This window comes from Pieris napi, chromosome 20 (assembly GCF_905475465.1).
Source record: "Pieris napi chromosome 20, ilPieNapi1.2, whole genome shotgun sequence".
NCBI classification, from domain to species: domain Eukaryota; kingdom Metazoa; phylum Arthropoda; class Insecta; order Lepidoptera; family Pieridae; genus Pieris; species Pieris napi.
Window position 1 is genome coordinate 4,165,768 of NC_062253.1, and position 15,851 is coordinate 4,181,618.

At 34.0% G+C, this 15,851-nt stretch overlaps 2 protein-coding genes across 3 annotated transcripts; both read right to left on the minus strand.

Annotated features, from left to right (window-relative positions):
- Window positions 1-334: 334 nt before the first annotated feature.
- On the minus strand, window positions 335-7,187 carry LOC125059953 (peptidyl-alpha-hydroxyglycine alpha-amidating lyase 1-like). 2 transcript variants are annotated; one of them, XM_047664668.1, is made up of 9 exons: window positions 7,058-7,187; window positions 6,893-6,980; window positions 6,515-6,752; window positions 6,185-6,313; window positions 5,894-6,045; window positions 5,335-5,532; window positions 4,267-4,545; window positions 3,092-3,226; window positions 335-576 (listed from the first exon to the last, which is right to left on the minus strand). In XM_047664668.1, the coding sequence occupies exons 1-9, from the start codon at window positions 7,133-7,135 to the stop codon at window positions 422-424; spliced, it is 1,452 nt and encodes a 483-aa protein (XP_047520624.1). In that variant the 5' UTR covers window positions 7,136-7,187; the 3' UTR covers window positions 335-421. The 2 variants fall into 2 exon arrangements, with proteins under 2 accessions (XP_047520624.1, XP_047520625.1); XM_047664669.1 differs by lacking the exon at window positions 3,092-3,226 and having other exon boundaries at window positions 337-576.
- Window positions 7,188-8,100: 913 nt separating this feature from the next.
- Window positions 8,101-15,121, minus strand: LOC125059936. Its single transcript, XM_047664640.1, has 6 exons — window positions 14,924-15,121; window positions 13,335-14,832; window positions 12,902-12,965; window positions 11,709-11,832; window positions 10,895-11,032; window positions 8,101-9,822 (listed from the first exon to the last, which is right to left on the minus strand). Exons 1-6 carry the CDS (start codon window positions 14,930-14,932, stop codon window positions 8,272-8,274), a joined length of 3,384 nt encoding a protein of 1,127 aa, XP_047520596.1. The 5' UTR covers window positions 14,933-15,121; the 3' UTR covers window positions 8,101-8,271.
- Between the last annotated feature and the right edge of the window lie 730 nt (window positions 15,122-15,851).

Below are 15,851 nucleotides of genomic sequence, written 5' to 3' on the forward strand. Positions count from 1 at the left end.
GCCAAATCCTACCAATATTTAAAAGCAAATGATCCACTTCGTAGCTAATACTGATTTGTAAAATACATTAAAAACCGCCGTCAAAATCTAGAAGTAATGATGTTTGGTCGTAAATGAAGTTTGTAAAAGCAAATTTGAATTCAAATTAAGCTTTTGCGCAATAAATCGGCATTTTTAGCCAAAAAGAGCCGGCAAGCAACTTCTTTACTAGCCAAATGTTAAAAATGACTGGGATAGAATTTAGAAAATCGAACAACGATCTATGGATAGACTTGTCCAAGGAGTCCGGAACTAAATGAAAGTAGGATAAAATGCTCTATTCATGTTCACCACGGACTCAGATTTTACAACACTGTTCTACCTTAACCTTTGCCAAATCGTTTTTCATATTTACATAGTTTCTTTACCGTAGTTGATGTAATCACGCAGTCGCTGCTGGAGCGGGTAACATCGGAGCCGGTTCTTCATCAGAGTCATCCGAATGGACTCGTTGGAAACGTCGACGGTCAAGTAAACGACGTAACTTGAATTCTCCGTGACCGTATTCCCAGCGCCGAAGCGATACACCTTTGCGACCTGTTTTAGAATTATTTAGCTACCCATTTCCCAACCCCAGCATTAAGGGGAAGCAATGAGAAGTATTTCGCATTTTTTTTAAATACATTAGGTATACTAAAGGTTGATTTTCAGAGAGACTTACACCTTAAAACAGCTTCAAATTTTTGACGTGACATCATCTAATAAATCGATGAACGTCGGCTTCACGCACAAAAAAGCATGACTCATTGTCCCGTCACGCTCATTGTACGCTTGCGCCGCATCTATCTCTCTTACACTTGATTGGCCTATGCGTCCGAGGATTCACTCCTTCTTTGTATCCATACAAAATAGTGATAATTCAATAAAAATGATTCTGATAAATTTTATTCATAAAAGTCTGCAATCATTGATGATTGATGAAACAATGTTTTGTTATGACGTTGTCACGTTAAACTATCGTCCGTAAACCGACTTTACACACAACCATTATTTTTAAACATATTTTTTTTCAGACCCATTGGCATCTAAGACAATATCATTTTCATCATGCATGTAATATAATTAGTTTTTTTAAGGGGTCCAAAGCCATGCGCCTCCTTAATATTAATTATACTACATACAAGTCGTAAAGGTCGATAGAAAAATATTTGGAGCTGTTTTAAGGTAGAGCCGTGATTCGATAAATTTAATACCAGCATTTTTTAGTAGTTTACAGCCACTCTTCCTAAAAAATAAGGTATGTTTGCCTAACTGGGTGTTACATCGTAGAACTTTAGAATAATTATATTTTATGGCCGGTAGTCATACAACTAAAAGAAAATACAATTAAGTCGCATACGCTATATGTAATTGATTATGATAATGGAATTTACGTTTTTGGTAAATATACAAATCTCTATAAGTTTCTCAAGTGCTTAGTGATAATTAAGATATTCTTCTCCCCGGACGCAAAGGCCTATCTGTGGACGAGAGATAGATGCGGCGCATACGTATAACGAGCGCAACGGGACAATGCGTCATGCATTTTCATGCGTACAGCAGTTGTCACGTCAACATAGTGTAGGTACGTGAGAAAAAGTTAATTGGAAATTGGAATTCTAAATTTGTTAAAGGCCTTGTACTGTTGTCTGTTATGTATTCATAAGTTAACGATTTCGTAAGGTTATATATGGATATGTATTTGGAATCATATAACGTACGCTAATCAATTGCATTTTTAGCTAAGTTCCGAAAAAAATAAAATTGCGTGCATGCCAAAGGTGCAAAAAATAAAAATACCAAAGCATCAGTCAATAAAATATATTTCGATGTGAACATACACTACAACAATGATATAAAGTATACATTAAGCATTTTTACTTAAACATAACGAATAAAAATTTTAATTTTTGTAAATGCACTACTCACTTTGTATAGTCTGCTGATAGAGTTATTGACATTAGAAAACATTTTAATTCTTAGGTTTAAGAAAAATAAAATAATTTTGTAGCATGATAAATTGTTATTATCTACAGGATTTGTGACTTAATGCCATAAGTATTTTGACAAATGACATATACTACCTGTATATATGTCATTTGCCAAATCAACGGAATGTCTTAAAGTGGATATAAAAATAATTTCACAAAAAATATAGAATGAACAGATCAAATGTATGAGAAATACATCGGTTCTAGGATCCTATTCATTTTTTAATAATATATTTGAGCTATAACGTGAAATCGTTATTGTAATGTTTTAACTAAAACACTGATCTTTTCATCACTTCATAAAAACATGGAGACAAATAAATTAAAACAATTCAATAAAACAAATAAAGTTTTTTATAAGTAAAAGAGAAATCTAAATAAATAAATTATACCCACGCATAATCGGGATAAACAATTAACAATGATTTTAATCATTTCCTTTATAAATAATCTAAACAAAAAGAACCCCTTCAAATACAGAGCATGCAATAAAAATTGTGCATTCAACTAATCCAACAAACAAAAATAAATATTTTGTGTGTTTTTTAAGTAAAATTATATTAAATTGTATGTAAAATTCGAGAAAACAATATTAAATCATACAGAAACAATAATACTTGGCAAGTTACTTAGGAATATAAAACAACTTCAATGCTTTTCTAGACCATAGACAATCATCATAGGTGTGAAAGAGACAAACATATCTCTATCTGCTCACACCCCTTAGCATTTAAGTTTTACGGTCATATGAATTAAAAATGCCTTTAAATTATTTAAGTAAGCGCAGTCAGACGTAATAATTTACGTTATACATAAGCACAGCTACATCATCTTAAATACGCGTAGTAATTATCAAAAGCCATAGATTTATATCGAGAGCGCATTGAAAAGCATAATTATAGGAGCGTTTTTCTCAAGTAAAACCTATGACCCGTTGCAATTACGTATACAATCCGTATTAAAGATATTGAAACCAATGACGCTTACTTCAGATCTAAAATAAATCGAATCCGTGCTAGCAAAATAGTGATTAAATCAGGGCATATCATCGTGTGGCGTGTACAAGAGTGGGTCTCTCTTACCGCGATTTCGTGCGTTGAGAAGCGCCAGCGCTGCGAGCACCACAAGCGCCGCTCCCCCCGCGCCCAACGCCCCTCCCGCAGCCCCACCCCACCCCTCTAAAACCCCTTCGCCGGCTAACGCCACGCCACTCGCTTCTGTCACGTACAATTTTGAAAAACATAAAAACCCATAGTAATAAAAACACTAAAAAAACGCGTGACACTCCGTATCATATTGCGTGTCAACTAGAGATACTTTTGACCAATTAACACACTTTTGAATTGAAAACTTCTTTAGCGGCGTTGCATATTTTTGTGGAATGGGTGAAAAATGTAACTCGCGTCAGGACACGTGACCTGATCGAAAATTCGTAAGACGGATGGAGAGTAGATAGCTGGCGCGGCGTATTTAATGTAATATAAATTATCATGTTTGTGTACGATAGCGCTATAAATAAATATTGTATTCTAGTACTTTTATACTGATAATTAAAGCAATTCGTGCAAAATTATTCCCTAACCATTCTAAAATATCAAAAATGCACAACGTTTATATACAAGTTTTCACTTCTGCCGGCACTCCCGGAGTGCAACCCGTCTTTTTTTACTTCCATATTGCAATGCTAGTATAGAGCTTGATATTATTACTTGTCTAATGTAGGTGAATTATCATGCCAAAGAAAATGTGACGCTTCCACAAGCAAATAAGTTTTATAATTCCTTGTGCGTGTTGTTTAATGATTGCATTGTACGGTCTTTATCGGAAGAAATTCAAATTCAAAAATCATTTATTCACGTAGGTAACACAATGTACACTTGTGATTCGTCATTAAAGAAATAGATATTAATGCTTCTAATTTTACATTTACTGCCAGTTCTCAAATCGAGGGAGTAATGAAGGGTTATGTCATTTCTAATTTCTTATTACGATTTCTAATTAAATTTTTGTTTTCTTTATCATGTATTATATTACAAATCTTTTATAAGTATACAGACGGTATAAGACCACGGATGTCGAAACCATAATTTTATATAAATCATAAACAAAGTTCAAAATCATAGAACTATAAACACTGTTTTTAGTTAATTCACTTAAAACTTAGATAGTTTCTAAACCACTTCTCTGTAAAACAATGAAGCCATTAATAAATTTATATATTTAAATTACCGATTAGCAAACATACAAACCTACTTACCAATAGTAGCCGTTGGCTTTGTATGCAATGTCCCATTGGGTTTCATCTCAACCTGTAAATTCCCTTTCAACCCGTCATCCACAAACTTGTACGCCTTATAAGGGTTGAGTTCGACTACGTAGACAGTACTGCCATCTGGGGTAACCGCGATATCGTGAGGATTATGGAAGGCAGATCCGGGGGCGAAAGTCTGTATCAGACGTCCTGAGGTGTATTCTATGACATAACCTCTAACTGGTATTCCCATAGAAGGTCCATTTACTAAGTATAGTCTGCCGCCTGGAAAAGTAACAATACCATTGTACAGCTGGCTAGCCAGTGGACTGTGAAATGTGGATTTAAATTTATATGTAACTAGCTGGCCTGGCGAACATCGTACCGCCTAACAGTCGATTCTTTATTTTTTTAAATACTTATTCTGCTATTCGGGACACCGGTCTAGCTAGTAAGATAAAAAAAAGAAAGTTGATAATACAACAAATACATTATGTCAAAAAATAAAAATTTACCTTCCCGGAACCTCTCCACTAACACTTGAACTTTATGATATGGTATTAAAGTTCAAATTGCCTTTAAATATTATTACGAATATTTTGTATGGGACTATAGAAGTGTTGTTTTTAGACTTTTTCACTCATTTTTTTTAATTTTTCTCTCCAGAAGAACCATCCTCGTATTTCAAGGAATATTATAAGAAAAGAATCAGACAAATCGGTCAAGCCGTTTTCATGTTATGTCGTGACAACGGAAAACGGGTTTCATTTTTATATATATAGATAAATGGCAGGAGTAACTGTAGTAGTGTGTAGTATATGTAGTGTATGTGTCGCAGCCAACTAGCTTAATTAGTTAATTAACAGCCTAGCTTTATAACTTAACGGCGCCGTTTAACTAGCGGCCTGAAAGATGTTCAACCTAATGGTAACAAAAATATACTTCTTACAAGTAATTGTTTTGTATGTATTTTAGATATATAATTATACAATGTCAGAATAACACACTGACATAATACTAGTCAAAACTATTGTTTAGTCTATGTTCGTCACAGACTATAAATAATAAACTCACCCTGTATTGGAGAATATGCAACACTGAATATCCTAGGTCCGATCAGCCAATGAGAGTATGAATGTATGTATGTCCCATTATCAGCTCTGAAGCAGGCGACTCTACCCCTTTCCCTGTCTGCAGTACATACAGCGTTTTGATCCTCAGCTATTGTCAATGCATGTGGAATGTCAAAAGTAAATGGTGTTTGACCGGACTCTGAAATACATCACAGATTGTTTTATGTTCAAGCTAGAATGCAGAATGTATAAAAATACTCCATTTTATTTGTCTAATATTATTACATTGTTAAAAATATTTCAATCACTTCATACTTCACACTTTGTTTTAATGTTTTAATATAATAAAAACAATTAATACAACAAATCATTTAAATTTATTGTTATAGGATGGTTATTGTGAATGTAGTTTTTAGTTATCAACTTATTACAATGTGTCTTTGTTCTATTAGATAACATTAGGAGAGCCTTAACTAAATTGGTATTGCAAGCAAAGAAACCCAACAGTAAAAATAATAATTTATGGATGGGGAAAATGGGACTTCAAACATTCTACTTACGACGTCCCCACTGTAATATCTTTGTCCCATCTGCAGCATACTTAATGATTCTTGTGTTGCAATATCCGTCAGATACAAAGAAGTCCCCAGAAGAATGAACGGCAACAGCACTTGGCTTGCAGAAATGTTTATCATCATTGCCTGGTACAAACCTTCAAAGTAATAATTCGGTTGTTTATTGAGGAAAATAAATTTACTTAGACACATACATACATTAAGGGTTTTAGCAGGTTAAAAATTAGTTATTGGTTACTAGTAAATAATATGAAACTCATATTGTTTAGTGCATACTTTTCTCCAAGTGTAATAACAGGTTTCTCTCTCTGATCTGGTGTGAATTTAAAAACTTGGTGAAGAGCCACATCAGTCACCCATACATTCCCTGCCGCATCCACTGTTATACCATGGGGCATGTAAAAACTGCAAAAAGTAATTATTTTTGTAGGTTTCAGATATAAATACAATTTGAGCAATGTTGTACTTTTTTATGATTAACACAAATGTGATAATAATAAGCAATGACTCATATCCAGCCTTGTTTTTGCCCTTAAACTTAGAGCATGGCCTAGGTTTACTTGATAAACATGTTGTTTGAGATAAATATTCATAAATTTTACTTACAGGTTTTCTCCCCACATATCAACAAGATCCCCAGTCTCATTGAAAACTAAAATAGTTGAGTGTGGAATTGGTGGTTCCCCTATAGATTGATAAACATTTCGATCAGAGAATGTGCGACTATCCCAGACATTTTTTCCTCTATGGAATATAAACACCCGGCCAGCATTATCTATTGATACTCCTGATACTTGGCCCATTTCTACAGCAGGATCTGGCCAATCAGTCACCAACTTTGGCACTGTAATAATTGTAATATTCAATCACTGAATTTCACTTTTATGTAGACTAAGATTCATATAGAATTAAACAAAAAAAGCCAATCTGGAATTGCATGAATTAAATTCATAATGTTTTAATATAACTAAACTATTTACTCACAGTGCTCTAACTTTCCAAGACCAGCATTTATTTTGGCATATTGTTGATTCTCAAAGTAATTTCCTGAGAAATACCCCTCTTCTGGATACTAAAAGTAATATAAATAAATATATGTCAAATGTTTACCGAAATAATATAAGCCGAAAACTGATCTATAATACTTACACGGCGAGAAGTTGCAAAATTCACAAAACATAATAATATCACTAAATCTACGACATGGCTTATATAGGTTTTGATCATGATAGTCAATTAAAAAAAATTAAATTATATTTTATAATCAAATAGCACTAACAAGTTAATAATAAACGAGAAAAACTAATACACTGATTCAAGATATCAGAATCATTCTTAATTCGATTCACAAACAGTTATTATAGTTTGACAAATGACAGTATCAATTGTTCACTGACAGAAAGAAAACACTGATGACGTCATAGAAACATAAGGCCTGTATATGTCGCAGCCAGCTAACTTAATTAGCCGTTCAATTAACAGCCTAGCCGTTTAATTAGCGGCCTGAAAGATCTTCAGCCAGTTGATTAAACAGCTGGGCAAATGACTTGGATCGATGACGTTTCTTTACTTGCCTAGCCTGTTGACTGTTTTAAATTTAATTCAACAAATTTCCAATTTCTGCCACTCTCAAACTCGAAATGAAACTCTTCAAACTATCAATATGGCATCGACAAACTACAACTTTGATGGTCCTTTCTAAATTTTCATGAAAAACAACAAGTACAATGGAAGAGTGTAGTCAGAAGAGTGTAATAATGTGAATTTTACTTAAGCAATTTAATTTAAAAATAAATATTTTTTATGGCATATCTATCGTACTCTATCGTACGAATGGCCTAAGCATTAGCCAGCCATTTTATTAAATGTTGTAACAAACGCTACGGCTGAATTTCTTTAGTTAGTCTGCGACATATATATAGTATCGGACATGACGGGTCTAGTGATCAATTTCCGACCAAAAAATATCTTAACTCAGAAGCAGAAATATGCCCCGAAAATTAGTACTTAGATAAAAGTCTTCTCATTATAACGGGTAGTTGAAGATTACGTAGGAAATGTCTAGGAAAAAATTAACCTATCGGATCGCCTTTCGAGATTCATAAGAATATTCCTAACATTTCTGGATTTTAAAAACTTATCAAAAAGAACCCGTCTGTAAAAGAATTATGGGAGGCAATAAAAAGGCATGCTTATGCTTTACACTAAGTTTATTTTATGCAGTATATTCACTGCACAATGTGGTGCAATAACACCAACAAGATAAGTGACCATCATAAATAAGCCCATCACTTCAATGGGTTAAATATAGTCACTTATCTACAATAAGCGCATTACGCGCATCTGTCGTTATATGTTAAATCTTAAATCGTAGACAAGAAGGATTGCGCCTCCCATTGTATTTTCTTCATCTTCTTTTTAATTTTCCCAGACATGAAATTGAGCCTGCCCAATTTCGCAATACCAAGACGAAGTTTTCGGTCGAGATGGTGGCGGGTCTTCAGGGACTTCGAATCGAGTGCTTGAAAATGTTTTACCCTGTTCAGGCAGAACATTAGTTTGTTAGAGATATTCGTCACTGCTTGTTTTTGCTGTGTAGCTAGATCATCTGTGATAGGGATTTTCTTTTTTTGTATAGTGTTCACAGAAGGCGAAACTGCAAACTGCTTGGGACGAACGGGGAAGGTCACATTATTATTTTTCTTCTTGTATACGGAGGGACCGTTTTTAATCAGATTATACTTTTGAACGAGTTCCGCATAATCGTCGCGGGGTAAGGCGGAGAAAATACAATGGAAATGCTTTCCAATTTCGTCCCGCAGCGATTGGGAAACTGTTTGTTGTCTCAGGTTAGTTATTTTTTCTTGGAGCATATTCAGTTGATGCAAATGATGCAAGCCACCAGCGAGCCCGGCTTGTCCAAGTAAGACCATGTTGAGTTTCTTCATCATACCCCTAATGTTATCTCTGTTATTACCCAACGCGGCACTGCTCACCACTTTTTCTTTCAAAAGATGGCCGCGGCGGTTTTGATGATACGTCAACTCTTTGTATAGCAAAGACGGTTCTCCCAAGAATTTTTTCAAAGAGTTGAGTGAGCTCTTCAATTTCCGCAACAAGGCGTTCTTGTTTTTGGGAATATCGCTCGATTGAAGCGAGTTAGGCGAGGTGTTCTCAATGTCGATAGTGCAATTATTTAATTGTTTCGATTTGGTCCACTCGCGAAGTTCCGTTTGGAACGCCTCTTGATTGCCAATAGTGCCTTTGATGTTTAAGAATGGAACATCAGCGTCACTGCAGTCGAGAGTGATTTGGTTCTTTTCTTGAGCGTTGTCCAACCACGATTTCCCCTCATCTGTGATTAGGGCGTCTCTGAGTTCATTAGTTAAATAAATTCGTGCTAATGTTATAACTTCACTTGTGTCAGAAACTTCGTTGTCTTGTATCATGTGACCTTGCTCGTCAAGATTCGAAGATTTGGTTTTACCAGTTTCAATCGGATTTTCTGGTGTTTTATTTGAAGTATTAGAGACAGCCACGACTTGATTTTTATTTGGGTTGAGGGGGCTATTGAGTAATTTTCCATCAGACTCGGAGCAAAAGCTTCTCCTCTTTGGTTGGTGAGTGTCGTGAGCCACTGGAGATTTGGATTGGCGTTTTTTGCTGATTTTGTTTGAGTCGACAGTGATTTCTTGCGGGCAGGATCTCACATTAAGGTTCGAGTTTTCGTTGGAGCTAAAAGTAAAGAGGGGCCTGTAGGAGAACACGTAAGGAGCGTTAATTGGGAGGCCCGAGAAGAAATGGCTAATACGGCAACTGTGGACGAGATGACCGCGTCGGGTACAGCCGCTGCAGTAGTGTTGGTAATGTTTCTTTGTTTGGTGGTTCTCTTCAAGTGCCATAGACAAGTCGGTCTGAAAGATGAATTAAAACTCAGATCAGTTTTCGTATAAAAATATGGAGGGTCGTATAGAAATTTATAAAGTACCAATTGGTATTACACAAGTACGAGTACTAGATATTACTAGATTCACCTTATCAGTAAAAACGTCAAATTGTTCTAAAAAAAATAGTATTTATAAATTCGAGGGTAGAAATAAAAACATCTGCCATTTTTTTAGTTTTGCACATACTAGATAGAACCCACGACTTACTTCGCGTGGAAATCTCCGAGATTGTTAATAGTATATCGATGACCTATTTTTTGTACAGCGATTGACTTTTAGACATCCCTCCAAAAGGTTACATTTATAATATTTAAATAAGTATCAGTCTTTAATAAATCATGATTTAAATATGAGCCACCACCATTATGCTCACCACAATCAGCCCATTGAAGGCTTTCGATTCGAGAGGGTCCTTCAAGAGCGTACCAATTCCTAAAAAGCCGGGAAATGAATCTTCTATGCGTGTGGTTGCAATTTAACTCCTAAACGGCTGGACCGATTTTGTTGAAGATTTTGTGTGTTCAATTGGATTCGAACGGTTTAGGTTTGCACTTAGATGATACTTTTTTTTAAGTTTGAAATTTTTTACTAAGACAACGTTTGGAGGGTACGCTAGTATTTGTAAAATTCGGTTAAGCTTCTGTAAAAGCTTATACATCGCTTGCCCCGGGAAACAAAACACCATTTTGACTTCCTTGGGTGATGTACTATAACTGTAATTATTTTCAGTCTTATCTAAACATTTTATTATAAAACACGAGAATGCCTTCATTCTGCGGAAATTATTTAGTGCAAAAAAATGTGTTTTGTGTTTAAATCGTCAAATAGCAACTTTTTAACTGTCCTTTGATATTTATATATTTGTATATGTAGTGTTCTTAATTTTCCAGTAATAATAGCATTACCTTCTTTTATTTTTCCTAAAAAAAATCGATTTATTCCCCGGGGCGAGCGATATTATGGTTGGAGCCGAATTTAATAAATCAGGATCCGATCCAGGACTTCGACAAGTAAATCAACATGGGTTTGCAATTATTACCGTATCATGATATCGTCTCCACAGGTCAGGGCAGTGAGATGCCGGATGCCCTCCTTGGCCACACTCCGAGCAGCGAATGTAGCGCCAATTCGCACAATTGCGACACATATTCGAATATATGTGATTCGGGGACCCGCACTGAAAATATCAATGAGTATGATTGTAATGCATTGACTAAATTCACAGATAAAAATATTGGTGGAAAAAATTTTGCATTATCGTAGCAAGCAGTGGTAGGCTGTGCTGTAATATGTACTCATAAAATAACCAAGTTTGCAATCGTTAGCTATTTTACATAACATATTACACTTCTAGCATGAATTATGGTATGATGTGAATGATGCTAGAAGTGTAATATGTTATGTAAAATAGCTAACGATTGCAAACTTGGTTATTTTATGAGTACATATTACATTGCTAGAAATTGTGTAACTTTCAAAAGCGATCCTATAGTTGTATACAACCTTTAGCGCAAAAGCAAAAGGTAATTATGAATCTGCATCACTTTTAGGAGTTACAGAGTACTGGGGTATGCTTGGTTGCTAACAAGAAATATAATAAACACCACCATTTGTTGTTGTTCACCATTTAGCTATAGCGATGTTAAATCTAATTACCTTGAATGAAAACTATAGTTTAGTTTTCATATGTCTATACTTTGGATGTTACGCCGAGTTCGTGTATACACTGTTAATAATATCAAAGAGACGTATTCTTTACTTAAAAGGGTTCCCAAATATTACACATTATATTGTATTGTTTATAATCAATCAAATATTTTTATTTTGTGTCTATATATCTTTTGTATACTCACATTGACACAAATCTTGTGGGGACATCGAGTCTCATAGTGTCCCGTGGAGCCACACATATAGCAGACAGGCGGCTTAGCTCTGCACATGTCATCACGATGACCTGACCGGTTGCAGTAATTACATCTAGAAGTAAAAGTTGTGGATTATTCCTTACTGTTAAACTAGATGGCTTAGTAGGTACATGACCAGGGCCATTAATCTTTAACTTTCTATAGCACTACGGACATTAAAAGAACTACATCAAACATGCATACATATCTTCAGGATTGGTATTATTATTGTAAGTTACACAGTACGGGCGCTGGTCCAACTTCCGGCAAACAATAACTGTTAGCCCATATTTAACAGCCAATAAAGACAAAATATTCGTGATATGTTACATTTCAAAGGTGAAGACATATATATGGATCCAATTGATTTATAGACAATAATATGCTAGAAGACTTTGATATAAATAACAACATAGTGCAATGATAGGTTTTTATGTTACCTATATGAGTAAATGTTTTTTTTTTTTTACTTTAAAATATAGTGTGTATTTTGTCAATGAAGTTCCTTAACAATTAGGTAAGAAGCTTTGGAATATTGATTGTTTGCCAGTATGATAACTATGATTTATCACATATGCAAATTCTAAAAATGATTTTTCATATTTTTAGAATTTCTCTAATGATCTAAAAATATTGCATAATAGTAGTAAATTTGTCAAATCTAATTAAACATCACATTATTTAATGATTATTATGAAACAACAATAATTATTATAATTAATGACTTCCATATGCTTTGTAATTATGAATTATTATCAGGAAACATTAACAAACAAGTTTATACATATCTTAATTACTCAATGGCTTTGCAATAGAATTATGAAAACACATAATTACCCACATTTCATAAGACATATTTGGTACTGATTTGGCAAGAATATAGATATCACAAAGTAAAAATACTAATTTATTACAATTACATAAAAAGGAACATAAAAAAATTCTTTAACTTTCTTCACCTTTTCTTTACTTTTTCACCAAAATATATTGAATTAAAATCAAGAGTTCCTTTTACTGCCATATTCACATACATATTTGACAAAACAGTATTCTATGACACAGATGACCCTACGGTACACACTGTTTTTTGTTTATTACATATACATATTTAAAGTGGAACTCTAATGCATAAATATACTTACGTCACTTTCCTTTTTGTTGGTGGCATTTTATCCTTTGGGTCAATAACCCACAGACTTTTATCACCTGAAATTGAAATGCAATCAATCAATGAATAAACTATATTTATGTGCATTGTTTTGTTTTATTTCCTACAAATGATCTTATATGAATTGTTGTATAGATAAGACAAGGTTGTTTAGGTTGATGAACTAAAAATATAGGAAGGTGACATTATTCAAGGAAGGACAATGCAAAGTTATTTACATCATCATATAAATATCTTGAAAATGTATAATATTCATATATTATATAAGATGAATTAAAATGATGATCTATGAATTCTGAAACCTTCAAGAAGTGTAAAGTGCAAAATCACAACACATATTTTATAATTATTTATATTATGTTAGACCTATTTGTTACATTAATATATTAAAGAATGCTTCTACTTACGTGACATATTTTTCTGTATTTCTCTATGATTAAAGTTTTCACCGCCCCAGCTTTCATTATAGAACTTATCCATCTCTGCTCGTAGAGTTGTTAGAGAGTACCGTCGTCGTTTGGACATCTGAGTTTTGCCTTTTAAATTATCAAAATCAAGATCTTCACAAAGGATTGCAGGAATTTTTGTTGAACCCAAACTACATGAACCATCTATGGACAGATTGAAATCATCAACTGTTTCTCCTGAAAAGCCAGTAACATTTCCCATGACAATATTTTCATCTATTTCAGGTGCTGGAGCAGTGAGATCAATAAGGTCTGAATGGTTTATTATGGAGATGAAATCTTCCGCAGCTGGTATACCATCTTGCTTCTCTGGAACACTACCATCGGAACTGTCAATCTCTGTGCTGGATATTTCATTGTCTTTTTTCTGGTCTTTTGTTTGTTGTTCTGACTGATTAGAATCAGACTCATACACATCTGTACTTGGCAAGCTTTTGTCTGTAACTAGATATGTCTTTTGATTTTTTGCAGCTTCATTAGTAGAATGGTTGCTGTCTGAATCATAAATGTCTGCTTGTTGGATAGGACCAACTTTATTTGTTTTTGCTTTTTTCTTCTTCTTAGCTTTGCTCTTAGGTGTAGCAAAGCAAGATTCAATTTGATTTTGATTTGGTATATCCTTTTGAGTCTGCAAGGGTGTAGAAGTTGCAGTATCTTTATTCTTTTTTTTTCGCTTTTTCTTTGATGGTTTTTGTATATTCAAATCAGAACCATGCAGGCTAAAGTCAAAACTTTCATTATTGACATGACGGGATGAGATATTAAGTGCAATACAGTCACCTCTGATGAAATCATCTGATACAGAAGATACAATTGACGGGACCGGGCTAGATGATACTGCCCGGTCAGATATTGGGTTGTCCATCTGTTTAGCATTTTTGTTTTCAGATGATGACTGAAGCAACACTTCATCATCAGAACTTTCAATAGTTATAGTAGGTTTTGGAGGCAAAGCTACCTCGATCACTTCATCTTCATCACTTGATTCAACACTTACAACATGGCATTCATCATTATCCAAGATCTCAATAGTTTTCTTTAAATTGCTAGGTACAGGCAATTGAAAGATAGATAAATCTGCTTTTTCAGTATTTTGTTTTTCGTTTTTAGAAGATTGACATACTTGAAGGAGTTGTTCTTGGGGTTTACTTTTCAATGGGGCCAAATCTTGGGATACAGTTTTAGACTCGTTAATGTTATCTTGTGGTTTTGGTTTGTTAGAATTGTTTGTAGTATCGGGTAATGAGTTAATTTTTCGATATATTGAAAAGTTATCGGCATTTGTGTGCCAATAACGGCGTATGGGAGTACGCGGAATATTAGGAATTTGAACCTCATCTTTTTTATTCGTATATCCATTTATGTGAGCCTGATTGTAGTTCGTCCTATCGTGTAGCATAGGGTACAAAGCTTGCCCCACATCATGGTCGCTAAGCTCCTGAAACAATAAAAAATTGCAAAATTCCACGCGCCTCTTGCACCAATGTTGTGACTTGTGACACAACAAAAATATAATAACCTCAACATACCTCTTCCATAATTTTGATGAGAACGCAGTTGAAACTGACCTTTGCAAGAAATGAACATAATCGAAAATATAATTAGCGTGATAACAAGCACTATATCATTACAAGAAACACAAGAAATAAAAACTAGGTTTTATTTATTTTGGACACGACTGACACTCCATCTCAACCACTAGAACTTTGTTACGTGACAATTGAAACTTGACACATTCGTATATTATATATCTGTGATCTGACATTTCACAGTATTGACTGAAAAATTCTCAATAGGGTTTTAGACATTATGAAAAATAAAGTGTGACAGTAATCTGTATAAATCAAAAGCGTTATGGAGTAAAATTACTTATAAATAATCATTAATTTATTAAATTCATAAATAAAAATTCTGCTTATTATATGTCAGTCATCACTTGTGTCACAGATTAATAGAATCCATTATGACGTCAAATGTAAATAGCATGTCTTCGCCTGTCATATCATAATACTGTTTTGTATTTAAATTCATTAAAGATTGTTTTGGATCAAAATAAAATATATCTGTATTTGTTTGATGTGATTAATATAATGATAATTATCACGTCAAAATCTTGAAGTTTGTTTACTGGTTTACAGAGGATACGTCATAGGGACTGATATAATGCCATCTTGCCTAAATAATAGAAGTATATTGGTTAAGTACCTTAGGTTATCAGAATTAAAAGAAAAATTTGATTATAAATTCAACAATAAAAAGTAGAATCTTCTTTCTAACTTTAGGCTAGCTAGAATTTTCTTGAAGCTTGGAATAGGAACAGTATAGAAATAGCACTAAAAATTTTTCGACTAAAAATTGGTCGACACGAACTTGTCATCTTCTAGGGATCTTGACTAAACCCTTTGAACTGACTGTTCGGGTCAATTTATTCAACTATTTAAATTCGACAATTGTTTT